The sequence below is a fragment of the Melanerpes formicivorus genome, unplaced genomic scaffold (genome assembly GCF_026170545.1).
Source record: "Melanerpes formicivorus ecotype bairdi unplaced genomic scaffold, bMelFor1.0.p_v2 SCAF_1, whole genome shotgun sequence".
NCBI classification, from domain to species: Eukaryota; Metazoa; Chordata; class Aves; order Piciformes; family Picidae; genus Melanerpes; species Melanerpes formicivorus.
Window position 1 is genome coordinate 52,595,422 of NW_027142353.1, and position 27,300 is coordinate 52,622,721.

Below are 27,300 nucleotides of genomic sequence, written 5' to 3' on the forward strand. Positions count from 1 at the left end.
TAATCCACCCATCACAATTATGATGGACTGAGACAATTCCGACCAAAGAGAAATTTGCTTTTTTCATGTGCAGGGTAAATGTCTCTGGCTAATGAGTCATTGGGGTAGGTCTTTCTTTGACTCTTCTCTGTTGAAGTGTATTTGCTTGGGGCCCAGCAAGAGAGAGGTTAATTCTGTACTCTGTTTAAAGCATGCACCTGGGATACAGCAGACAAAGTGCCATTTGAGGTGAGAAGACCGATTACTTAGCCACTTGCAGTGTTTCAGGTAATGGAGTGCTTCTGTTGTCATGTACTACTGGGAGAGGAATGCTTTCTGGGCAGGCATTTCTGACCCGTATTTCATCAAATTATTGAAAAATCTTTTGTTGATAGAATCAGGGTATTTCAAGAAAATATGGTTATTCTGGGTTTATTTTCATATTAAACCTGATTTTCAGTGAAAATTCTCACTTATTTACAGCTGATGTTTGCTATGCTCACCTCACCCCTCTGGAGAAACAAAACAAAACCCCAAACAAACAAAAAAGGCAAAAAAGGCCTTGATGAGAGTCAAGTGCAATAAAAGAAATGGCATGTAAACTCCACTGAAATCCATTGTATTCTATTGATGATTTGTGATATCATCTGTACTAATTTATTTTGAAGAACAATGTTTCCTAGGTATTTCTCCCTAAAAGATAACCTTGGAACTCATAGGCGGATATTGAGGAATATATTACCATTGTTCCTGTGTTATTTGAACTGAAGTGAGGGAGAGGATGAAGTGTGTGACTGAGCACTATGATTTTTAAGTTCAAGAATGTAATGGTTTCCATGGAGACAGCTGGCTCTATCATAGCTACCAAGTTAAATGCTTACAGGGTTTTGCTTTTTCCTCCTCTAAAAACTGATTATGCCTCATTTTGGTTTTCTCTTCACTTCAAACTTCGCTGAGATTTGCTAACTTAAATTTTCAGTTCAAAGCTGCCTTAGGCATTCCCTTTTTTTGAGAAAGCACTTGCACATAAAAATGTATTTGTTTCTCTGTGTAGTAATCTAAATATTAGTATGGAATTTGATATGGCTATGAAGTTTACTGTAGAGGGGGGATTCTGTCACACTTTCCATGGTGTCAGGTTGGGATTGCCCAATTTCCACAAGTGGTATGGCTCTGAGTGATGGGGATCTGTCAGCTGACTAGCAGTGAAACCTCAGAGCCTTGTTCAGTCTCACTGACAATTTATCCTACTTGTTATGTTCCAAGTCCATTATTTTTTTGCTGATATGAAGTAAATTTATCAGAGGTGCATGGTATTGTAAGGGTAGAGCAAAGTCCCTTTATACAGCTAAAGCTAAATGCGGGGCAGGGGTGAGTGTTGCCAAATGTAAGTTGTAGGTGTTTGGCTGAGGAAGTGCAATTAAGATACCTGTATTCCCTATTATTTGGTTAAACCAAGAATGAGTGTGACTCAGAAGTGTTATGTTTAAACATGTGGATGAAAATAAGATTAGCAGGAGTGGTCAGCATGGATTCACCAAGGGAATAGTTTTTTTTATGATGGCATGACTGGTTGCATAGAAGAGGGGAGAACAGTGGATGTTGTCTGCCTTCAGCACTGTCTCCCATAACATTTTCATAGGTAAGCTTAGAAAGTCTGGGTTAGATGACTGGACAGTGAGATGGATTGAGAACTGGCTGAAGGACAGAGCTCAGAGGGTTGTGGGCAGAGACCAGTTGGAGGCCCTTTGCTAGTGGTGTTCCCCAGGGATCAGTACTGGTTCCAATCTTGTTCAACATTTTAATCAGTGACATGGATGAAGGTATGGAGTGTAACTTCATTAGGCTTGCAGATGATGATACAAAGCTGAGAGGAGTGACTGGCACACCATAAGGTTGTGCTGCCATTCAGCAGAACCTGTACAGGCTGGAGAGCTCAGCAGAGGGGAACCTCATGAAGTTCAAGAAATTAACTGTAGAGTCCTGCACCTGGGGAGGAATAACCTGCTGCACCAGTACAGGGTAGATGTTGACCTGCTAGAAAGCAGCTCTGTGGAGAAGGAACTGGGAATCTTGGTGGACAAGTTAGCCATGAACCAGCAGTGTGCTCTTGCGGCCAGGAAGGCCAATGGCATCCTGGAGTACATTAAGAGGAGTGTTGGAAGCAGGTCAGGTAAGATTATCCTCCCCCTCTACTCTGCCCCAGTGAGGCTACATCTGGAGTATCCTGACCAGTTTTGAAATCCCCAGTTGAAGATAAACAGGCAACTACTGGAGAGAGTCCAGTGGAAGGTATGAGGATGATAGGGGACTGAAGCATCTCTCTTATGAGGAAAGGCTGAGAGATCTGGGACTTGTTAACCTGGAGAATAGATGACTGAGTGGGGATCTCACCAAAACTTACTAACAGCTAAAGGGTGAGGGTCAAGGTTATGGGCCCCAGAGACATAGCACAAATCAGAACACAGGAACTTCTGTCTGAACATAAGGTGAAGCTTCTTTACTTTGAGGGTTACAGAGCACTGGAACAGGCTATTCAGTCCAGTGAGTCTATTCTCTGGAGATAGTCAAAACCTACCTGGACATGACCCTGAGCAGCCTGATTTGATGAGTCTGCTTTAGCAGCAGGGTTGGACTAGCTGATCTCAAGAGGTCTCTTCCAACCCCTATCATTCTGTGAAAAGAACTATAGTTTCATTTATTTTACCAAGGGACTCTTGCATGAGAGTTCAAAATCAACTCTCTCTTCTCACTCATGAGAATGTTTGCATCATTGGGCTACAAAGTCATACTTCTTGCTTACTGTCTTACCTTATACACCTGCTTCTCAATCTCTCTGCCAGGTAGTTTCTTGGCCAAGAAGTGGCTAATGTTGTTGCTCTAGATGTATCTCATAATTCCCCAGGAAGCTGATGAATAATCACCTCAAGAAGGCTATTGAAAAGGAGCAGGGAATTAAAAATGGAGTAAAATTCATAGTACATATTGACCCAAGTTATCTTATGATTGATTCATTGGCCAGTTTTCTTTGGAAAGAGAGTGTGTTTTTCAGATGAGGGAAATGCAGAATAGGTGTCATCTGTCTGGAATTCAGTGTAGTTGATACTGCACTGGAAGGGATTGGTTTGGGAAGGCAGGGTTTGATAGAGTATGTTATTTTGATGGAGAAGATGGCAAGATGTTGACTTGCTGGAACGAGTCCAGAGAAGGGCAACAAAGTTGGTGAGGGGTTTGGAACACAAGCCCTATGAGGAGAGACTGAGGGAGCTGGGGTTGCTTAGCCTGGAGAAGAGGAGACTCAGGGGTGACCTTATTGCTCTCTACAACTACCTGAAGGGAGGTTGTAGACAGGCTGATGATGGTCTCTTCTCCCAGGCAGCCAGTACCAGAACAAGAGGACACAGTCTCAGGCTGCACCAGGGGAGGTTTAGGCTGGATGTTAGGAAGAAGTTCTATACAGAGAGAGTGATTGCCCATTGGAATGGGCTGCCCAGGGAGGTGGTGGAGTCACTATCATTGGAGGTATTCAGGAGGAGACTTGATAGGGTGCTTGGTGCCATGGTTTAGTTGTTTAGATGGGTTGGATTGGTTGATGGGTTGGACAAGATGATCTTGAAGGTCTCTTCCAACCTGGTGTATTCTATGTATATGTATACAGTTCAGTGTGGAAATGTCAGCCTGGCAGTTATGCTTAATGAAATTCTTTACAGATTAATTTTGGGTCCAGCTATCTTTGTGATGTTTTCATTTACACCACTGACACAGGGAAAAATCAATATGCTGCTGAAATTTGTTGATGATGAAAATTTGGAGGTGCCAGTAGTACAGATGATGATCATAGTGTTGTGTGGGAAAGACTGGGTTATCAGGAGTACTGAATGAATAGAAATAAAATTAATTCCTGTAATCTAAAAATACTCTGTTCACTATGAGTGGTCAAAAGCAGTGTTTTATAATGCAAGCTTGAAGGCTTATGTCATGGAAATGACAGAATTAGAGAAAGAACATTGTAAGGCTACTGCCCTGCAAAGGTGAGACAGTTGTGATGCTCCTATGCAAAATGGAGAGGAATTTGCAGTCAGTTTGAGGTTTTATTATCTTTGTATAAATTCCTGAAATGTTAGGTATAATTGTAATCATTCATACTTAAGAGAAATGAAGTAAAACTAAAGCAGATGCAGAGTAAAGTGAATTGTAGAATTGTTCACTTGGGAAAGGATCTTGAGAAACTTTTGTGCCCACCCTACTGCTGGAAACAAAGTCACCACTGAATTCAGACCAGGTTACCAGGAATTTGTTGTTTGGGTCTTGAAAACCCCCAAGGAGGGAGCTTTCAAAGCATCTCTGGGTGGCCTCTTCCACACTGCTTTGATGTCCTCAGAGTAAGAACTTCTTTCCTTTTATCACACTTCAAAATCTCGTTCCCATTTATGACTGTTGCCTCTTGTTCTTCTGTCTTGGACCTCAGTAAAGAGGTTATCTTGGTAATTTAGGCTTAGGAAGGTTGTTAATAGGTGCCTACTGGGCCTCCAGGCTAACCAAGCCCAGTTTCCTTAATGTTATTCAGAGCTTTGAAGACAGTGATCACACCAAGGGCCAGCCTATTAATGAGGCAAACCTTTGCTTGTTTATTTTAGCAAAGCATGTCCTTGTCTGCAGATGTGAAAGCAAGCCATCGCACCCCCAGGGAACAAGAGAGTCAGTTATAACTAAGACACAAAGTCAGTCTGACATCAGTGAATGGAACCTATCCAAGAATCAACTTCTGCTGAGAATTCAGAGAAAGCTCCACTCAGTGGGACAGTCAGGTTCTAGAGCAGCCTTCCAGGGAGTGTATAAACTGAAGGACTTCATTGTATTCAGGTGGATACATTTCCAGAATGATTACAGGAGATAGTGCATCTACCTAATGGAATCTAGATCCTTCAGGTGCCTGCAGACTTGGCTGGTGTAATGCTGCTGTTTGAATGTTATTCAAGCTTAGTTCAACCTCCTATGTGAATTTAGTGTAATTCAGTCTTTGGCATAGAGTTCTTAGGAAACTTTTGATACACTTCTGGAGGACAAACTTCTTACAATTCTGTAAGATGATTCTGTGCACTATGAACTTGAACTCGGGGGTAAAAGTACAGGGTTTTGAGAAGTGAAAGGTCAGTCTGTATTTCTGGATGGTCTTACCTCCTAGCTTTTCCTTCTGGTCCATTGTTACTTTTAAATTCAATTTCACATCTATTAAGAAAAGTTTAAAACAAAAAAAAAAGAAAAAAGGGAAAAACATCTTGGATATGTATTTTAGTCTTAAACACCTGAAGAAAAGAAGTTAGTTTCAACTTGGGCTTGTATAGCATGTGGCAATATGACACTTTTCCTCCTCTGCATTTTAATTGTAAGGTGGGAAGAATCTTAGGATGCTACTGGAGCATAAAATTGATAACAAAATAACTTGTCTAACTGAATAGATGGGAAATCACTGAAACATCAAGAAACATCATGTAGGTTGTAAATCTCTCTCTGTTTTTGATGTTTAAATGACTTCCCATTTATTTAGCTTGAGCTGTGAAATTACAAGTACTGTGGCCCTAAGACATTTTGGAGTGGTACCTTAAAGAACAATCAAACTGTTGCAGATGCCTGTAACAAACAGAGCAACTTATTCTATGTATGCATATACCTACATACACATGAGGGAATAGAGTTAGGCTGGAGAAGGGTAGATTTAGACTGGGTATTAGAAAGAAATTCTTTACAGTAAGGATGATGAAACATTAGAGCAGGTTGCCCAGGCGCGTTGTACATGCCCCCTCCTACACATGTTCTGGTGAGACCCCACCTGGAGTACTGCATCCAGTTCTGGAGCCCCTATTACAAGAAGGATCTGGACATGCTGGAATGTGTCCAGAGAAGGGCCATGAGGATGATCAGAGGGCTGGAGCACCTCTCCTGTGAGGACAGACTGAAAGAGTTGGGGCTGTTCAGGCTGGAGAAAAGAAGACTCTGAGGGAGGTGACCTTATTGTGACCTTCCAGTATCTGAAGGGGGCCTACAAGTAGGCTGAGGAGGGATTTCTCAGGATATCAGGTAGTGATAGGACTGGGGGGAATGGAATGAAGTTGGAGGTGGGGATATTCAGACTGGGTGTGAGGAGGAAGTTCTTCACTGTGAGAGTGGTGAAGCCCTGGAATGGGTTGTCCAGGGATGTGGTTGAGACCCCATCCCTGGAGATGTTTAAGACCAGACTGGATGAGGCTCTGGCCAGCCTGGTCTAGTGTGAGGTGTCCCTGCCCATGGCAGGGGGATTGGAACTAGATGATGTTTGTGGTCCCTTCCAACCCTGACTGATACTATGATTGTATGATTCAAGGCCAGAGTGGACAAGACCTTGTGCAATCTGGTCAAGTGGAGGGTGTCCCTGCCCAGGGTGGGGTTGCAATTATCTCTTAAGGCCCCTTTCCAGTCAAATTATTCTGTGACCCAAATTTCTGTTCCAAAAGACGTGGTCAGAATTATTACTACAGCCTCTGTGTGTGTATTTTAATATATGGGATTTGGTTTTGTTTACAGTATTTAGTCAACACTAAGGTTCTTTACTGTGTATGCAGTATAGCTGATGGGGTATTTACTGGAGCTGTAATTATGAGACTGGTGTTGGCTGTGCCGTGGGGGGAGAGAGGGCAAGGTTTGCATGCTTGAAATCACAAACAGAATGTGCTATTATATAACTGTGCAGAAGGGATAGAGTCCACAAATTGTATTTAATCCGAGTTTTGATACTCTGTCTCTTCTTAACTGCAATTATCAATGACATTACAGTTGGTCCTGTAATGCAGAACTGTGAGGATATGATGCTTATCAGTTTGCTGTAGCAAAAGGCTGGAAAAAAAAATAATGATTTAAAAACATGAGGATTGTCTTTATGTCCCCTGTGGAAGTGCAAGCTTGTCAAGACCATTACAATCATGAGATTTACAGTACTAGGCTGCACCTCGAGTACTGTGTCCAGTTCTGGGCCCCTCAGTTTAGGAAGGATCTTGACTTGCTGGAGTGTGTCCAGAGAAGGGCAACAAAGTTGGTGAGGGGTTTGGAACACAAGCCCTATGAGGAGAGACTGAGGGAGCTGGGATTGCTTAGCCTGGAGAACAGGAGACTCAGGGGTGACCTTATTGCTCTCTACAACTACCTGAAGGGAGGTTGTAGACAGGTGGATGTTGGTCTCTTCTCCCAGGCAACCAGCACCAGAACAAGAGGACACAGTCTCAGGCTGCACCAGGGGAGGTTTAGACTGGAGGTTAGGAGGAAGTTCTACACAGAGAGAGTGATTGCCCATTGGAATGGGCTGCCCGAGTAGGTGATGGATTCACCATCACTGGAGGTGTTCAGGAGGAGACTTGATAGGGTGCTTGGTTGCATGGTTTATTTGATTAGGTGGTGTTGGATGATAGGTTGGACATGATGATCTTGAAGGTCTCTTCCAACCTGGTTTATTCTATTCTAAAGCTTCAAGCGATGAAGACTTTGTTAACAACAAGTGGAAGAGTGTTAACCATGCAAGGGATAGAGATGCAACTTCCTTGGTTAGGTATTATCCTCTGTTAAAACTGAAGTCACCAAGTATCCTTTCAGCAATTGCAAGATTAAAATCTGCTGCTTTTAGTATAAAGCTTCTCCACCTAATCAAGTTGTGTTTTTCCTTTTTCCCCCTACTTCCCATGGACTAAGTATGTATACATGTATGCTTGGGGTTTTTTTTCCCTCTTCTCTTCTAGATACAAACTTTCATGAATGGCATTTTGACGTAGATGCTTCAGATGCCCCATAGTTTATTTGAAGCAGGGTTCTCAGGCTTGTAAAAGTAGCAGTACAGCACTTGCAAGCCCTTAAATTTCCAAGTGCTCTTGAGTGGAATGAGATTAGATGATAAATTTTCAAGGCAAGTTTTGGGATTCCTTGCTGCAGACCCTTTGAGGTAGTGTCATGTGCAACTCCAGACTAATGTTCCTTCAGCAGAGATTAATAAATATAAAGAGCTATATAGATATCATCTCTTTAGACAAACGTGCAAACTAAATGTGTCTGAGGCATGCTGTACTATAAATAAGAAAATACTTTAACCTTTCATTAGAGCAGCTGTTTCCTTGCACTTGATGCAACATCTGCTTGACTGATTTAAGGCTCTATTTTGGGCTTCTGCTGATACTTGGTGATATTTTTATTCTTTTTTTCTTTAAATAAAAATATTCCTCTTGCATGTTGCACATACTTTGTAGTACATCTTGTAGAATTATGAGTTTATCTTGATGTGCCTTTGATATTTTGTAGTAAGACTCTAAGAATTGTTCCTCAGTAGTAATCCATCTTGGGGGGGGGAGGGGGAATGGAACTAACATTTTTCACTCCCCCTTCCCTCCCCCCCCATGTTGCTTATAATATTCCTACATTGTATATTAACTGCAAAAGCATGACTTAATCAAATTTTCCAGTAAGCCAGTTCAGTTTTGATTATTACTCTGTGATATTATTCTCCTTTCTGTAGTCATCTTAGTCTGCCTGCTGCTTTTAAAACTCCATAGCACAAATACAAAGAAATGTCTCCTTAGTGTTATGTTAGATGAAGAATAACTTTAGTTCTGTATTAATGCTGTGCCCTAGTCACATTTTAAGTGCTAAGCAGGACTAATCTTCTGAGTTGTTGTTGTTGTTTTCAAAATCATCTCCTTGTAGGATGCAAATCAGACAGATCTAGCCAGCTAATGATTTGGTGTACTTTCTACTACCTAGGAAAGTGTTAAGATCTCCAAGGCAGGTAATCCCTGCCACAGAGGAATTACATACATGAAGGAAATGAAACCCTTAAGATAACCTGCATAAAATCAGAGCTGAAGGACTGCTTGGCCAGAGGGAGAAAGATTGTGAGAGGGATGCCTCAGGAGCCAGTTAAAGTAGAAGAAGTTAACGCAGGGAGATTGAAGTGAGAGGCAGGAGGGCTGCTGCTGGTGAAGAAGCTCCTCACCATTGTTGCCTACAGCAGACACTGCTGCCAAATATTTGGGGTTTAAACAGGTGGCCCGTGCCTAAGTCTACAACAGTTTGTGACACAGTCTAAACCTCCTGAATTTTTGGCAGTATGTTGGTGTTGTAATGAGATGCATTGATGCTTAAAGGGTAATTAAAGATAATGAGGTATAAAGAAAGCGGATGGAGCAAGGTACACCACACTTACAAAAGCCAGAGTGGCAGGCTTGACTTTTCATAAAAAGAACTTATTTTCTACATAGGCATTTTTATAGTTTCATCTGAATATGTACATGGTAACTGGTGTGGTGTCTTAGTGCAAAATGTGGGTTAAGTAGGAGAAATTATGATTTAACAGAATAATTGTGAGTGTATGTAGGGGCCTAACATAAAAGACGTAGATGAGAGGAGGGGAAACCAGCTCAGAGAGAGTTTGTTATTGGAATCAGTATGGATCAGCTGCCTGAAACATCTTTGTGGTGTGGAATGTGCTGCCCAAGGAGGTGGTGGGGTCAATGTCCCAGGCAGTGTTTAAGGAAAGACTGGATGAGGCACTTAGTGCCATGGTCTAGTAATTAGTTAGGGTTGGGTGATCGATTGGACTTGATGATCTTGGAGGTCTCTTCCAACCTGGTTGATTCTGTGATTAATACTTTCCACCTGGCCTCCTTTCCCTGAGAGAGATGGAGTAATAGGAGTCAGGTGAAATATGGAGCCTTGTGCTTTAAGACATTACAGCCACAATGTCAGTTGCAAGTTCAGAGGCTGCATAATTGTAAGGATCAAAGCAGAGAAGGGTACTAAGTAACTGAGCAAATCATATAGCACATTGTGAAGCTCTTGGGACACAATCACAGAAGTTGTTTCCAGCAGACAGAGGAAATTACTGTTGGTATCTGGTGAGATATCACTTGGTAGGCTTCAGAAATGGCCATCTGTTTTGAGAAGAGATAAAAATTGAAATGTGCAGAGACTGACTCCTAGGGTTGATCACAGAGTATGGAAGAGACCTCAAAGATCATCCAGTCCAACCCTTGACCCAGCACTGAAGCATCAACACTAAATATTAAACCATGTCCCTAAGTGCCAGGTCCACACACTGCTTAAATACCTTCAGGGATGGTGACTCCACCACTGCCCTGAGCAGACCATTCCAATGTTTGATAACCCTTTCAGTGACGAAGTGTTTCCTAATATCCAGCTTAAACCTCCCCTGGTGCAGCTTGAAACCATTTCCTCTAGTCCTGTTGCTTGACACTAAGGAGAAGAGGCTGGCCCCCTATTTGCTGTAACCTCCCTTCAGGTAGTTGTAGGGGGCAACAGGGGCCTCCCCTCAGTGTGGAAATGGGTATCTCACTAGAGAAACCTTGAAGAGCTTGTCTTGGGTAGTTTAGCTAAAGAAACCATATATGCAAGTGTTGTCTATAGATAAACAGGTGGATACAGTTTAGAGTGGGGAAACTACTTGAACTGAAAGACAATACAAGCAAAAGAAGAAGTGGACAGTCTAGCCATCCTTTAGGCATAACATTTTGAAGATGTAATTACAGTAGTCAAGTTTTTGGAGTAAACAGGGATAGTGGAACTTGATCTGCTAGATCTTGATAAGATTTGAAAATAATTCTTTAATCATTCTGGAAACATCAAAGAAATTGGAACTGGAATGTGCTCTGAATTTGGTGAATTTAGTCTTTGACTAAACAGCATTCCTGCAGCTTCTCTCCTTTAAAGTTGGAATTATTTGTTTTTCCCCAATTTTCTGGTATGCAGCAACACTCTCACAGTAGCAGTGGTGCTTTCTCAGAGTCAGCTTCAACTTGGCTTCTTTCCTGAGCTAATGGCAGAACTTGTATTTTCTGAAGGGTGTTAGCAGGGAGCCAGAGATGGGAACCTCCTCCTTTTATGCTCTTTTTGTCCTTGCTACACTTTGAAATAGAGACTGGATTGCTTTATGGAGCAGTCATTTTCTTCACTGACCTTGAAGTGTGCAGGGTGATAGAGATTGTAATTTGGATATCTCCATTAGGTGCTTAAAGATAGGTGGGATGAATCCAAGCCAAAGCATTCAGAACAGAACAGGAATGATCTGGAGAGCTGCTGAAATAAGTGGTGAGTAGGTAACTGAGGCAGGGCTGTCATCTTCAGTGGATATGATGCGCTGAGATTTTTGACTCTGCAGAAGTCCTGAAAATGTTGGACATCACTGTCAATTTTTCCTTTTCTTGTTTAATCTAGGAAACAGCTTATTGAATTCCAACAAGGAAAGCTTTGTTGCAGCTTAGCTCAAAATGAGAGCCACAATTTGAGAGTGTGATTTGGAAGGGAAAAAAGAAAAAAGTATCCAAGCAGTTTGTATGCCAAAAGTTGATGCAATTTAGGCTTACAGGGCCAAAACACAAAAGCAGCTAGACTGAAACTTGCCAGGGGTGTTGGTAAGTGCTAGCTACCCAGACACATTTTGTGACCTTGCTAGCAGTTGCTTGAGGAGTCAAAATGTAATCTCTTGCATGCTATAATGAGCTCTTTATACAGATCATTTTAAATGCTACATGGAAAAGGAATTGTATTCTGTGATGTGCAAGTAGAAGAGAGGAAAATTACAACTGAAGGTGTTGATGGTTGTATAAAGCAAGCCAATGGCAGAAACACTGTGATGTAGTGGATTACTGTGGAGCTCAAAAAAATCTACTTGTTGTGCAAGACAGTGGTGGAACAAAATTCTGGATTCAGAAGACTGGCAGAGATTCAGTTTCTGTGGCAGTTGGGAGTGAGGCAGGATGCTGCCTGACTCTGTTTAGGTTAATTTTTCAGGCTTACAGTTTTCTCTTCATTCCATACAATATGCTGTCAGTGTGTATTGACTGGAATTTTTATATACTTGGCTGAAAGCTGGGTGGTTTGTTTTTTCCCAGTGGAAGAGTTGATTCACTCGCTGCCTATCAGAATCTTCTGGTGTTTATCATCAACAATGCCAGCTGTTAGAATTTGATCTTCTTAGATGAAGTGTAAACAAAACAATTGTATTGACCTCTTCGAGACCCTATTTTTAACACCAGCTTAAACCGTTTTCTCAAGTGACTTTGGTGCTTTCTTCTAAAACTAATGACAAGGTTTTGGTAACTTTAAAAACAAAAAATAATTGAAGCCTTCTTTGGATACTTTCCTAATGCTGCAATTATTTTCTTTCTTTTCAGATAAATTTGCGCCTCATCTTGGTGAGCGGGAAAACGAAAGAGTTCTTGTTCTCACCCAACGACTCTGCCGCAGACATCGCAAAGCATGTGTACGACAACTGGCCCATGGGTGAGTACCTGTGTGTGTGGCTGTGGCTTTTTGAATGGTGAGCTAGAAGCCTTCCTTCTGTTCTCAGACTAAAGCTCCAAGAAACCAATCTCTGTTCTCAGCATTCAAATTGGACTAGACTAGAATAGATCAGGTTGGAAGAGATCCTCAAGATCGTGTCCAACCTATCATCCAACACCACCTAATCAACAAAAACATGCAACCAAGCACCCTATCAAGTCTCCTCCTGAACACCTCCAGTGATGGCGACTCCACCACCTCCTCAGGCAGCCCATCCCAATGGGCAATCACTCTCTCTGTGTAGAACTTCCTCCTAACCTCCAGCCTAAACCTCCCCTGGCGCAGCTTGAGACTGTGTCCTTTTGTTCTGGTGCTGGTTGCCTGGGAGAAGAGATCAACCTCTGCCTGTCTACAACCTCCCTTAATGTAGTTGTAGAGAGTAATAAGGTCAAAGTATTAAGTATGTTTGTTGTGTATCAGGGCCTAGATTTGCATGGAAATACAGTTGTCTAGCAATCTTTTCCCTGTTTGTTCAGTTGGGCAGAGATTTAGATGTCTAGGCTATTTCGCACTTAATTTGTCTCCTTCTCTGGAGACTTCCAAGACCCATCTGGATGTCTTCTTGTGCAACCTGAACTAGATTACATGGTCCTGCTCTGGCAAGGGTGTTGGACTTGATGATCTCCAGAGTTCTCTTCCAACCCCTAAGATCCTGTGTGTAATTTCTAACTTTTTTTCTCTCATACTGAAGTACTTCTTTCCTTCTATCTTTAGGCACTTTTCTTGATCAGTTTTGTTAGAGGATGAGGTAAATGTGTAGAAAGGTTGGAGATACAAAACTTCCTGTGTGAGCTAATGTAAAACATGGCATGTCACAGGAATGCATTAGTGAAATTGAGTCTGAAGTACTTCTTCCTTATTGCACTATGTTGGAAATTATCTGTAATAGTTATATATGCCCAGGAAGTGAAAACAAAATGAAACAAAACAAACAACCCCAGCTTTTTGAGAGACATTAAAAGGCTGAGGGAAACTGAGGTTGTTTGTATGGAAATACTTGGTGTTATGTGCAGGAGTACTAGCCTCTGAATGTGAAATTGAAAACCTAAGATGTATGTTCACACATGTGAACAGTTCCACAGAAACAGAGTGCTTCTGTTCTCACCAACTATGATTTCATGGGAAAATAGCCAATACACAGAAATAGCATTGCATACAATGAAAGAAAATGCTCCTTTTGGTACAGGGCTTCATCTGGATTGCTGTTCTGATGTTAAAGACTAGTCTTTACACAAGCTAAAACATTGCAGTATCTGTTTCTGTACTGCATTTGTCAAAGAGGCATGGTGGATGATAATTCATGCAAAGAAGTTAGTGTTGACAATCCATTTTTTAGGCCTTAAACTGGTCTATGAGGCAAGGAAAAACAGTTTCAGGGGACGACTTTGTCGTTTGTTTTGCTGGGATGCAGCAGTATGTACATAGTAGAACATGCAATGAAGGAGGAGGTTTTTAGTCCTCTGAAGTATTAGATACAAGATGTAAAATACTTTCACTCTTAAGAAATTTGGTTGGTGTATCATTTGTGTAGCTACTGTACATATCTTAATATGTGGCTGCAACATAGTTGTCATGATAAAATGCTCTTTGTGTACTTTTATCTGTACTAGTAAAAGCAGAACAGGTTTTTTCATACTCAGATTTATTCCTGAACATGAAGGTTGCAGATTGAGTTTAAAGTTGGGAAGGTACCCAGACTTTAAAATCTCTTTATTACAGCAAAGAAAAGTAGAACTGGACATTGAAGCCTAAGTTCAAATACCTGCTCTCCTGAGGGAGCGCTGTAACTCTTGATGAATATTTAATTGCCTGTGCCAAGAAGAATAGTGTCAGTTTAAAAGACTGAGGAAAACTCTGCTTCAGAGTAGCATATAGGCTTTCACAAACATTAGCCCACCAGCTGGTTTCAGACTGAGAGTGCTTTTCTTTACAACAGGGCTGAGAAATTTTGATGAGGACTGAAGTTTCCTTGAAAAAGAGATGACATGAAATTATTTTGATTTCCTGTGATCTTGTGGGGAAAAAGTCATGAGATAGCCTCAGTCACATGCTGTCAGGATTAAGGCAAACCTCCTGCTTTTGGCAATACAGTTGTTAATTAAGAATCTCTTGACACGTAGTGGAAACCACCAAATTTATATTAGTGTCTATTATCTATATAGGTATCTGGTCTGTTCCTCCTCCCCTCATTTTCTTCTAAATGATGTTTTTTTTTCTTGTAAAGCAATTATCTGCTGAACTTAAGTAAAAAGGAAGTTGTAGTTAAGTATTTTCTCCATGGCTCATTTAGTCATCAGTGGAACTTCAAATTTGAAAATATGTCAGAAAGAAATGTTTCAGACTGTCAGCCAAGAAGCTGGAATTAAAAGGATGGGTAAATTGGCAGCTCAACAATGAGCAAATACCTGTGCCAAAATACTGGCTGTCTTCTTCTGATTGCTGTTGTATGTCATGATGGCACTGTGAACTGGCTGAACCTTGCCTCTCTACAGCCATAGGACAGTGGAGTTCAAACCTTATGGATTTAACCAAAAAAAAAAAAAAAAGGAAAGTTTGGTATCTTTCAAAATATCCTTTACCTCTAGCAGTGTGGTAATTCAGATCCTTAACATAGCCAACTTCACAGAGCAGCAAAAAGGGCATGTGCTCGAATTGCAAGACAATTGAATCAGCCTGTGAGTGGAAATACTTGAAATTCAAATAGCTCTGGTTGCCTAATTTGATCTAATCTTATAAACTAGGCACATGGCAGCACCTGGGGATATTGCAGCCTCTGCTGTGGATGCCAGCCCTGCCTCCTCCACAGGCTGCAGTGGCTCCTGCGGCCTGCCTCTGCCTGCTTGCTTTCTCGCACCAGATGCCTCTCTGTACGCTCTCTGCAGCCGTGGCTTTTGTTTTAGATGCTGCCCCCTTCTCCCCTTTTCATTTCTGCTTAGTTTGTGGTGCCAGTTGCTCCTGCGTGGATGTTAATTGTATGTTCCCAGTGAACAGGTTGGTTTCTGTTGCTTGTCCTGATCCCTCGCTGAATATTCATCTTGCTATATAAACACTACAAAGGCAGAAAGAGTGAACATTTGTGAACAGCTGTTACCAGCTATCTGGTCAGCTAAGAAACAGAAGACATTGTACTCCCAGAGAGCCCATTGAAATTCAGCATTTCAAGTTTATATTTGTTCTGAAAGAAAATTATGTATTCATTTGTTGGTCACATTGCAACTGGGAACAGTAAAAGAGAAGGAAAAGATCATTTAAGTTTGTAAATTATTGATGATGACTTAAGCATTATAGGAAATGCATTACAGGGAAATGCATGCTTGATTTCCTGAGTGACTGTTTGCCACATTAAAAACATCCACAGACTGTCCTTTGAGAAGTTCCTTAAAATGTGTGGGTCGTTGTGTGCTCTGTGAGAGCCCTCTGTTCCGGCTCAACACAGTGATGCTTTGGGGCTGCTCAGGTCACGGCCCCCTCTGGACATTTAACCGGTTGGATCTGGTCATCATCGAACACCGCTGAGCAGCCAGCCCAGCCTTCTCGGGGCTGTGAGCTGAGAATCCTGCTTCAAATGGCCCATCACATGCACTTCGGATGTGTGTGGGCTGCTTTGCATTGCTGGAGAGTGGCTCCAGCTAAACAATGAAGTGGTCAGGAGCATGTCTTCAGAATCTTCTGAAGGGGAGGAAATTAAGGCACTTTTAACCAAGTGGATATCAAGCCGCAGGAAGCAACTCACAGAATATTTTATGAAATATTTTGTATGGTCTTGTCTGTAGTAAATAGCTCAATGAAATATCTGTGTAGGACTTGTATATGTGGCAAATATCTCAGGCAATCAGTGTACTAAGTTAGTAATATTTCTATTTGCAGGCATAAAGTTATGTGTTTCGATGCCCAATGTCAAATAACAAAAAACAGATTTCAGGGCTGCTAGCCTTGAATCATCTTTCTGTGTCTGCAGTCTGTGCTTTCTCTGCAGTGTTTCCTGCAAAAGAATGCTGTTCTTAGTTTTCTTCCTGGGTAGAGGCAAGAGAAGTACAAAAGGTGTTTTTATTGCGACATAGCTGTGAAAATTCTCTCTCTTTTCAGACTGGGAAGAAGAACAAGTCAGCAGTCCAAATATCTTGCGGCTTATTTATCAAGGGAGATTTCTTCATGGCAATGTGACACTAGGAGGTATGAAAATCATTTTCATCCCTGTTCCAGCCAGGTGAAGGGGTTATTTATTTACAGTGCAGTAAATATTGCTTTACTGTTCAAGATCACAATATGGCTTTCTATTTTAACTCGAACCTCAGGGGGTACCCCCTGGCAAGTCAAATCTCCTCTTGTATAAGAAACAGAAATACAGTTTTTATTTGTTGTCTTTTTATACTGAATACTTTTTCTTCCCCCTTCAGCCTTACACTGCAGTTGCAGGGTAAGATTCTTCATAAATGTCTGAAGTGTTTTTAAAAGTTTGGTGAAGATTATGATAATTGTTTAACAATACTTTAAATCTTAGTGCAATGGAGGAAGACACCCTATGAATGAGAATGAGGGGAAGCATTCTTGCTGTCCAGGGCTCTCCCAGGGATACAATTGCATAGTTATGTGAAAACAAAAGTAAATGGCTTTACTTCATATGCTAAGGAAATGCAATTCAACTATGCCCCCTTGTGGCAACTAATTTCCCACAACGATATGTTTCAGTGGGTCTCTTTGGTGCAGATATGACACAGATCTGTAACAGGAATCTTTCCGTTCGTAGATAAAAGCTGCCCGTGTGGTTATCAGCTATATCCATGGCTAAACAAGAAGACTCTCTTCTCAGCACAGCTTTAAAAGTAAAATGATGCTCTTGCTTCCTCTGGATGTTCAGATTGTTCATGCATTGGTCCTCAAGTGGGATACAGAGAGGAGACTATAATGCAAAATCACTAATGAAGTGGTTTTGAAGTTAAGATAAACCTGAGAAAAATGTCTCTGGACTGCTTATGATGGTTATTCCATGAGGAAGTGACTGGGATGACATAGTAATTGATCCACTTGCTACTGTTACTGATGTTGGCTAGTGATGTACTTTTAGAATAGATTCACTCTCCATATAAATCAATCTTTAATGCTGCTGTATATACAAACGAGATCATTGTAGGTTCAGCTGGGAGAACTCTGACAGTTTTATTCACTCTTTAATTTGTGTGTTTACCAGGTGCCAATGAGTGCAGCTAGTAACAGTTGAAGTAGGGTTGAAAGACAAATGTTACACAGCTCAGATCATCTCTGCCAATTACAGAGGTGCTAGGTTGACCTTATATTTTCCAGGCAAGGAAGGATAGCTAAATGGGTTTTCTTGGCCATTCATCTCTAGGTGTTAACTCCTGCCCACCAGTGCTTGTTCCCAGTGCATTTATCTAAATACATAACATCTTTGACTATTTGTTTCATATATGTAATACATTGTTCAACAAATTCAGCTGCAAAAAAACATAGTTGCATGCTGTTGACTCTTGCATTAACTCAGGTCTATGGATTTTGAACACTCACTTGGATTCAGGGCATTGTAGTTCATTCTGGTTCACTCATGCGTTGCAATTTAATCATGATGATTTTTTACCCTAAGGATCTTCCATGTACATTAGTGTTCTTCAAAGACCTTTTTGTTGCTATATTGTTTTAAGAAAAGGAATCCCTGAACCATAGGCTTGCTTCATTCAGTGCTAATGAAGTTATCTGGAGTCAGATTATACAGCCGAAAGGGGAACAGCTAATCATGAAGCAACCTGAAAAGGCTGTTGCTTCAGTTTGTGGTGTTCATTAGATGTAACCTGAAGTGAACTAGCTATCTTTAAAAGGGGGGAGGGAGGCAGTTTCTTGTTAAATACAACATTTGGTTTCTTGTGCTGTTACAATACAGTTCCATTATGCTTTTATATCAGCAGCTCTCTATAACTGTGTTATAGCACTTTGTGTTTTATTTGCTCTAGGTAATTAGGAAATATTGACTGGAATTTGGACAGACTGTGCACTGAAAGTCACTTTATCAACTAGTGAAACAAAAGTTTCCAAGGAAACAGCTCAGTGCTTTCTTTCCTTAACTAAAGGCCATTTTTGTGCACATTTTAAAATGACACTGTAATGTTCTTAGTTGTAACCTCACATGTCTATATGCTGCCTCAGGAATTTGAGACTCCTATAACCTAAGAAGCATCCAAAAAAATTACAAATTGATAGGAAAAAAATGGCTTTTGAGAAGAAAATTTCCTTTTAAAGAAGCCATCTCTTTTGCCAGCTTCTCTGAATGGTGTGTCCCTAGAGGAGTGGTAGGGCTAATGGCATTGGAAGGGGAAAAGAAAACCAGACCCTTCTGTAAAGCTTGCTGTGCCAGGGTTGCCTGCGATCCTTGAGCCACACTGTTGAGTTGTGTCCTGCCTGTGCAAAGGGTTAGGGAGTTAGCTAGCAAGGCAGGGTCTGTTGTTGAGCTTCCAACACAAAATTTCATCCTTCAGCTGATTTTTTTGGCCTGCAGCTTGCATTTGAAATGATGAATTAGAGAGGTGATCCATAACTGATGGCTTCTTTTTTGTATTTTTCATAGATAATGGTAATCAGCAACATTTTATTTCCATATTTATTGGGGAAGGGGGAAAGAAAGCCAACCCACCATGTGCCACACACATGCCAAAAGAGGGCTGACAACAGAAAATCTGGAATAAAAGTGGAATTAAACACGTGGGGAAAGAACAGAAATAAAAGTGTAGTTTAAGTGAAAGAAAGGAAGAAGAGAATAAGGACAGGAGCAAGGAAAGATTAGTGAGCGTAGGTTAGGGTACTCGGATTGTCATGGTGCTCCGAGCAAGGAGGTGGAAATAGCTAGTAAGAACTTGTGTGAACTATACAAGCTGAAATTAGTTAATTGAAATATTAGCATACTTTTACTTGATTACTGTAAATGTTTAATCTCCACAATTCACCAGTCAAGTCTCCTCAAGTGTCTTGATGCTAGGAAAAACATCTCTAATCTGATTAGTTTATATTATTTTGCTCTTTCTGTGATGGCTTCTTAGGGTTTGTCCACGGAGGCAACTCTTTTCCACTGAGTTTAACAGGCTCTTAATACGCTCTTTGCAGAGTTTTCAGTTCTTTGACAGAATCAAGTACCCAGAATTCATACGTGTTGTCAAACTAAGCTATCAATAGCTTCCAGTTGCAGGCACAGGCCATGCCTCAGGTAAACTGAGCAACTGACCTAGTAAACTAAGAGCTGACCTTCTGTAGAGATGGCTTTACCCAAAGCCACTTCAAAGAAGCTTGTGGAGCTGTGTATCCCTCTGTAGGCTTATATGGATGACAGAGATTGGGAATCAATGCAGCTGATCAATATGGTCTAGTATTGTTCCTTTATTGCTCCAGTGTTGTTCGATTATAATGCAAGCACAGTAGAGAGTGGACAGTAGAGCTGACAGGCTAGTAGGAGAAGTGCATAGAAGTGTGTATTAAGGGAACCTTTACAACTTACACAAACTCAGAGAGCATTGCTGGCACAGCTTCATTGGCTCCTCACGAGTGACCACACACCGTACTACTATTGACCGTTGGTTAAACTAGTACTAACACGTGAGATTGTTGATGCACATGTGCCCTGTTATTCCAAGATAACTCTCTGTGTTTATAGCTACCAGTGTCCTGCTTTGGTTACATGGTGCAGGCACAGCACTATTCTGCTACACTGCTAGCCACTTCTGCACCCATGCTGGACATGGCCTACCACCATGTCAAGCTCTAGCCCTACACTGCCAGATTGCTCACACTGCTCGTTGCCACCATTACCACAGGCTTACACCTGTGTTTAAATCATACCTGGCAATTTTTCAGACAAATGTCTAGGCAATAAACATGATTAATAGCAATGGTGTTGAAGATGTGTAGTAACCAAATACAAGGTATCACAGTATAACTAAGGTTGGAAGAGACCTCGAGGATCATTGAGTCCAACCTATCAACACAGACCTCATGACTAGACCATGGCACCGAGTGCCACGTCCAATCCTCTCTTGAACACCTCCAGGGACGGTGACTCCACCACCTCCCTGGGCAGCCCACTCCAATGACGAATGACTCGCCCGGTGAAGAACTTTCTCCCCACCTCAAGTCTAAACCTCCCCTGGTGCAGCTTGAGACTGTGTCCCCTTGTTCTGGTGCTGGTTGCCTGGGAGAAGAGACCAACCCCTTGCCAGCTACAACCACCCTTCAGGCAGTTGTAGAGGGCAATGAGGTCTCCCCTGAGCCTTCTCTTCTCCAGGCTAAACAATCCCAGCTCCCTCAGCCTCTCCTCACAGGGATTGTGTTCAAGGCCTCTCCCCAGCCTTGTTGCCCTTCTCTGGACACGTTCAAGTGTTTCGATGTCTTTCTTAAACTGAGGGGCCCAGAACTGGACACAGTACTCAAGGTGCAGCCTAACCAATGCAGAGTACAGAGGCACAATGACCTCCCTGCTCTTGCTGGCCACACTATTCCTAATGCAGGCCAGAAAGGTGTATTAATTTAAAATTTTAGCACTGAATGTTGAATCTCCAATGTTGTGAGTAAAATTGGGGCATTTCCCTCTTCAGTTACCTTCAGCTTTATTGGACACTCATTATTCATTTATTCACTCAAAATGTCTTGGGATACTGCATGTGAAAATAGAAGAGGTAAACTGAATTTGAGACGACAAATTCTACTCAAGTCAGACTGATTTGTGTATTTAGGGTTAAATTCTTGTCACATTTATCACTAGTGTTTATTCCTTTATAAGGGAAGGAGGACAAAACTTAGAGCATCTTTACCTTACATTTCTCAGAAAAATAATCAGAGAAGATGCTGGGGAGAGGAGATCAAACCAAAGTTATGTGCAACATGTGAAAATAACTGCCCACAACCAAATAATTGGAAGAAGTCAATGTTCAGAATATTGAATCTGGCAATGAGAGTCTGCTAAATAAAATGAGCAACAAAGAATCCTTTTGCTTCCAGGAGACTAGAAGTTTTGATAAGTGTTACCCAGTGCTAAAGCCATAAATACAGCATTGTGTTGGTATGTGTAGATCAGAATGTGAAAGTGATCATTTTAGCATCAGAAAGAAGCAGAACCAATTGCAGAAAGCTCCAATTTTGTTGTTTTGTGTTACTAAAGCTCACCAAAGCAGCATTGTGAGAACTACTTTATCTGACTTAGTGTTTCAAATCTGCTACTTTTCACATGCAGCTGCTGATGTTAGAGATTAATATTAAAAGGCAAGATGCAGGTATTATGTATTTTGGAAAAGTCTGTATCATGGATCAAAGTGTGTTTGGGGAAAATCCGTCCTGCAGCAGTGGCTCAGCGTTTGGGTGTCTCAGGAATGAGAGTTTAGTTAGAATTAGCCACTTTTTTGCATCCACATCAATAAAGAGTACTTAGCACTTGAGCCTTGGTATGAATGTGGTATGAATGCCCACTTCTACTTTTACTTAACAGAGGAAGGATGTTTCCTAGCAGAAATATGTCTCTAAGAACACAATGGTTTTAAGTGGTGATTGTCAGGTCCCAAGACCCTGATCTGCAAAATTTCAGCCAGAAACACCTTTTTAAATGCAAGTGATTCAGACCTAATTGTGCAAACTTCTGAACTGATGCTAATCTAATTATAGTTAGTTTCACTTGGGTATTTTGAAGAAAGAAGAGTGTTGTACTGTGTTAATACATCTCCCTTTCTCCTTTTGCAGCATTAAAACTTCCTTTTGGCAAAACAACAGTGATGCATTTGGTGGCTAGAGAAACGTTGCCAGAGCCAAACTCTCAAGGTACGCTGTGCACTAAAAGGTATTTTGTACTCAAGTAAGCAGCAAAGGCACCAGGTCTCTCACAGGCTTGCTGGGTATTTCATAAGTAGGGAAATGTCCTTCTGCTCTTTTGTGAAGCAAGTCATGAAATACACAGAAACAATGGAAACCTATCGTTCCCCTTCTGCAAATAGTTCTCTTTCATCCAGTCTTTGCTTTGCTTCAGTGGCTCTTTGGTCGCTGAATTACTGAAGGCATAGAATAGAATAGAATAGAATAGAATAGAATAGAATAGAATAGACCAGACCAGACCAGACCAAGTTGGAAGAGACCTTCAAGATCATCGTGTCCAACCTATCATCCAACACCACCTAATCAACTAAACCATGCAACCAAGCACCCTATCAAGTCTCCTCCTGAACACCTCCAGTGATGGTGACTCCACCACCTCCTCAGGCAGCCCATTCCAATGGGCAATCACTCTTTTTTGTGTAGGTTGATCATGGAAAACTAAGATATTATCTTACTGGCTTAGCATATTTGTAGGCACTAAACTCAAACTTTAAAAGCTTTCATTTTTATCATTTAAAAACCAGTTCTGATTTATTTTCAGTTAGATATGCATGTGTTTAATAAGAAGAAGAAATAAGAAACCCCATATTTTGATCAAGCACACTCACACAGAGAATGCCCCAATTGCTTTAGAACTTGCATGTAAGCAAAACTTTTCTTCTTGCTCCGCAGGTCAAAGGAACCGTGAAAAAACTGGAGAAAGCAATTGCTGTGTAATCCTGTAAACCCTGTTAGCTTTACCTGCTAAGTGTGATGTAATATAGTCTTTGTCTTTCATGCTGCTGGAATAGAAGAGGCCCTACCTTGCTTCAGACACCTGTAGGAAGAGCCTGTCTGTAAATCCATGGAACTGAAATATGAAATGAACACTGTCTCATTAGTTTTTGGTTCTGCTCAAAAAAAAGAGAGAGGAAAAAAAATTCTATGAACGCTTTCATTGGAATTTTTTTTGTTGTTGTTGTTGTTCTGTTTTTGGCTTTCTTTAATTCCTGCTCTTTGTTTGTTGAATAACCTTACAGTACATCAGTTCTTGAAAGAACCCCATCTCCAGGGAAGTTCATGTGGTGTTTTTGGGGTTTGGTTTCTTGTTTTTTTTCATAGCAGGAGTCATTTTGCTACCACACACACACACAAAAAAAATCTCCATTCACTGGATCTAACCAGTCAAGCTTTCTAGATGCAATTTGCACTAAATATGGTTGACAGTATATTCCTCACCAACAATATTTGAGACACCTAGTAGTAACCTACAATGTGTAATGCAACACTGGAAGATAGTATCATTAAAACAAATTTCACTTATGGCCAAATCAAAGGAATGGAAAAAACAACCAACAACCTGTTAAGTCAATTCTACCTAAGTCAACCTTGGTGGCCAAACTGGCACAGAATACTAACTAAAGCAAGTCTAACTATATATATATATTTTCACTGCAACAAGCAAACAAATGAAAACTATGTGCCTGTAATTTAAAAGCACTCTGTCGAGGGCTGCTGAAACTGATTCTTTTCGTTACTGCGTGCACTCTGATCGTGTACCTGAGTTGAGTGCTTATTCAGACAGCACAAACGAGTGCAGGGAGTGCATTTCCTAGCCTTAATATGGGAGGGGTAAATTCCTGTAGTTCATAGGCTTTTATTATTGTGCAGCAATGTTAGCAAACCTCATTTACTAATCGATTTTATCTATTTGAATATTGGCAGTCGGTGTTTTTCAGTCACTTTTCTCATCTGTACCTTAGTGTCCAGTGTCACGCTTCCTCATTAGAGACTTTGGAAGAATTATTCAAGAGTTTAAAAGGGCAAAAAAGAGGGGAGGGGAGGAGGGGGAAAACCTCCCCAACCCTCTGCCACAGTCCTAGTTTTGTTTCTTTGAGTAACCTGCCTTTGGTACTAGTGCTTGCAGTTGTATTACAAATCAGAAGCTGATACTGTTTTCTTTCTTTGGAAGGCGTACGTTACTAAGCGGGATGCCGTTCTTTCGTTTCATATCAATACTTGAGCTGTTGATATGCTGAAGAAATTTGCACAGCACCGAAGCATGAGCTCCTTTCATCCTAAACCTGTACAAAAGAAAAAAGACATGGGAAAAAAAAAAAAAAAAAACTTTAAAAAAAAAAAAATAAAAACAAAGAAAAGATTTTATATTATTTTTTGGTTTTCTCCTCTTCCAGCCGGGGGGAGGCCTTCTCCCTGGGTGAGATTACAGATATGTGTAGAATATATTTAATAAAGCAAAATAAATCTTATATAAGATGCCTAACTATAGAAGTTAACTCTAGATTGGCGTGTAGTATAATAGGACAATACTCCATATAAATAGCTTTAGCCTTTGCAAAGGAAAACGAGTCACAGGTTGACATTGTGTTCTGTCCTTAAGCGTCCACAACTCTTACAGAGGTTCTGTGTGATCCTCTGGGGGGTTGGCTTTTGGTTTTGCTTATGTTTTGGTTTTGGTTGTTGTTTGGATTGGGTTTCTTTGTTCCTTCCCTGAATGATTGGCGTCATTCACGTGTCAGCGGGTTCTTTTGTCCCATCCTTACTGCTTCGAGGACATGCTTTACATGCAGTAGATTTGCAACAATATTGTTCATACTGATCAGAATTAAATTTGTATAGAGCAGAGTTTTAAAATGAACTGTAAATAGCACTAAACATTTTCTTTCTGCAACCTGTACTGATAGACTCTTCTGTAAACTAAATAAAAGAATATTGTAGTGCATTTTGGTGGTGGCTGAAGGGTTGTAATTTGGTCTGTAACTACTTTTAATAATACTTCTTAATCTGGAAACTAATCGAGGACTCCATTTTATTTATTGAAAAGGAAAAAAAAAAAAGGTGGGGGAGAGGGAATAGGGAGGGTGCAGAAGCTGCTGAAAACTGCTACTGGGGTTTATCAGTTTGGTTTTATTTTCCTGCCCTGTCAGAAGTGGCCTGGAGGGGGTTTTTGTGTTACAGAAGAATGCAAGCATGGACAGCTGCTCTTGCAAATGTATGTATGGCCTGTCACACCCTGCTCTACCTCTCCACAGTTATGTGCTGTGAGCTTTTTTTGGTCCTTGCTTACAGCAAAGAGCATCCACAGAGCTCTTAAGGCATTGGGAACTCAGATGGCAGCATTATTGTGTGCTCATTGCCTTAGTGAATCTTGGGAAGGAGGATTTCACAGATTACAGTATCACAGGATAAGTAAGGTTGGAAGAGACCTCGAGGATCATCGAGTCCAACCTATCAACACAGACCCCATGACTAGACCATGGCACCAAGTGCCACGTCCAATCTCCTCTTGAATGTCTCCAGGGACGGTGACTCCACCACCTCCCTGGGCAGCACATTCCAATGACGAAGGACTCGCTCAGTGAAGAACTTTCTCCTCACCTCGAGTCTAAACCTCCCCTGGCGCAGCTTGAGACTGTGTCCCCTTGTTCTAGTGCTGGTTGCCTGGGAGAAGAGACCAACCATTGGGTTTGCATTGGGATTGCATTGGGTTGGAAGGGACCCTCAAAGGTCATCTTGTCCAACTGCTCTGCACTCAGCAGGGACACCTCCAACTAGATTAGGCTGCTCAGGGCCACATCAAGTCTGATCCTGAATGTCTTCAGGGAAGAGGCCTCAACCACATCCCTGAGCAACCTGTTCCAGTGTTTTACCACTCTCATTGTAAAGAATTTCCTCCTTGTGTGCAACCTAAATCTAACTTGCTCCAGTTTAAAACCATTGACCCTCGTCACTACAAGCCCTTCTAAACAGTCTTACTGCAACCTTCAGATATTGAAATATAGCTATAAGGTCTCCTTGGAGCCTTCTCTTCCCCAGACTGAACAGAATCAATTCTTTCAGCCTGTCTTTGTAAGAGAGGTGCTCCAGACCTCTGATCATCTTTGTGGCCCTCCTCTAGACCTGTTCCAGCAGGTCCATTTCTGTTGTATTGGGGCCCCTAGAGCTGGACACAGTGCTCCAGGTGAGGTCTCCTTGTACTCTGTGGTGTGGTTGCTAAATCATAGAATCAATAAGGTTGGAAGAGACCTCAAAGATCATCAATTCCAACCTGTCACCCAACACCTCATGACTACTAAACCATGACACCAAGTGCCACATCCAATCCCCTCTTGAGTACCTCCAGGGACAGCGACTCCACCACTTCCCTGGGCAGCACATTCGAAGAGCTAACAACTCTCTCTGTGAAGAACTTTCTCCTCACCTCAAGCCTAAACTTTCCCTGGTGCAGCTTGAGACTGTGGCCTCTTGTTCTGGTGCTGGTTGCCTGGGAGAAGAGACCAACCCCCTCCTGGCTACAACCACCCTTTAGGTAGGTGTAGACAGCAATAAGGTCTCCCCTGAGCCTCCTCTTCTCCAGGCTAAACAATCCCAGCTCCCTCACAAATAAGTAACTGCAGGGACATCAATCTTAATTAAAAAATGATCATTTTATAAACATCAGCTTGAGAGAGCTGCTGTGAGGATGCTACCACCTTCGAACTAGAAAATGAAATCGTCCTCTTCCACAATGCTGGCCACTGACATAACAGAGGTGGAAAGCAGCTACGGTACAAGAAAGGGATTGAGACACGGCGTGTTTTGTTAGTTCAGCGACTCTTCCAGGTGCACTGATTTTCCAAAACCTATGCTTAAAATGCGGTCTTGGATTGACAAAGTAGCAGGGTGCTTCAATACCACATAAATACCTGAAAATCCAGTAGCTGCCAGTTAAAATATTTGGCAAGCTTGCACGGTAGAGTACGTGGAGTTCCCTTTTGCTGAGATGATAAGCTGCGTATATGCACATGTCCAAGCAAATCCTTCCGTGCCGCTTGGCACTTAAAGCACGGGCTTGCCAAAAGAACTCCTGCAGGAGGCGGGTGGAGCCGCTGCCTTAATGCTCCTGCTAAGTGTCAGAGCTATCTGCCCACTGCAGAGCATTTCTGTTGTGGTGTGAGGTAGGTAGTAATCCTCTCTGGGGGAGAATTACTAAGAGGCTTGTGCTGTTCCTTGGATCCTTGGCAGGGTGGATTGTGTGTTTGCCAAAACAAAAGCAATAGCTCTTAATCCCTGATTTCTCATCCTTGCTAAAGTTCACATGTATGCTTCTCTTCTGCA

The 27,300-nt window shown here is 41.5% G+C and overlaps 1 protein-coding gene across 1 annotated transcript in view; it reads left to right on the forward strand.

Annotated features, from left to right (window-relative positions):
* Positions 1 to 24,998, forward strand: part of UBL3 (ubiquitin like 3) — a 66,757-nt gene extending 41,759 nt beyond the window's left edge. The window contains exons 2-5 of the mRNA XM_068143295.1: positions 12,183 to 12,291; positions 16,438 to 16,524; positions 22,075 to 22,152; positions 22,876 to 24,998. Coding sequence (XP_067999396.1) covers positions 12,183 to 12,291; positions 16,438 to 16,524; positions 22,075 to 22,152; positions 22,876 to 22,928 — 327 coding nt within the window. The 3' untranslated portion in view covers positions 22,929 to 24,998. The remainder of the gene's footprint in view (positions 1 to 12,182; positions 12,292 to 16,437; positions 16,525 to 22,074; positions 22,153 to 22,875) is intronic.
* Positions 24,999 to 27,300: the final 2,302 nt, after the last annotated feature.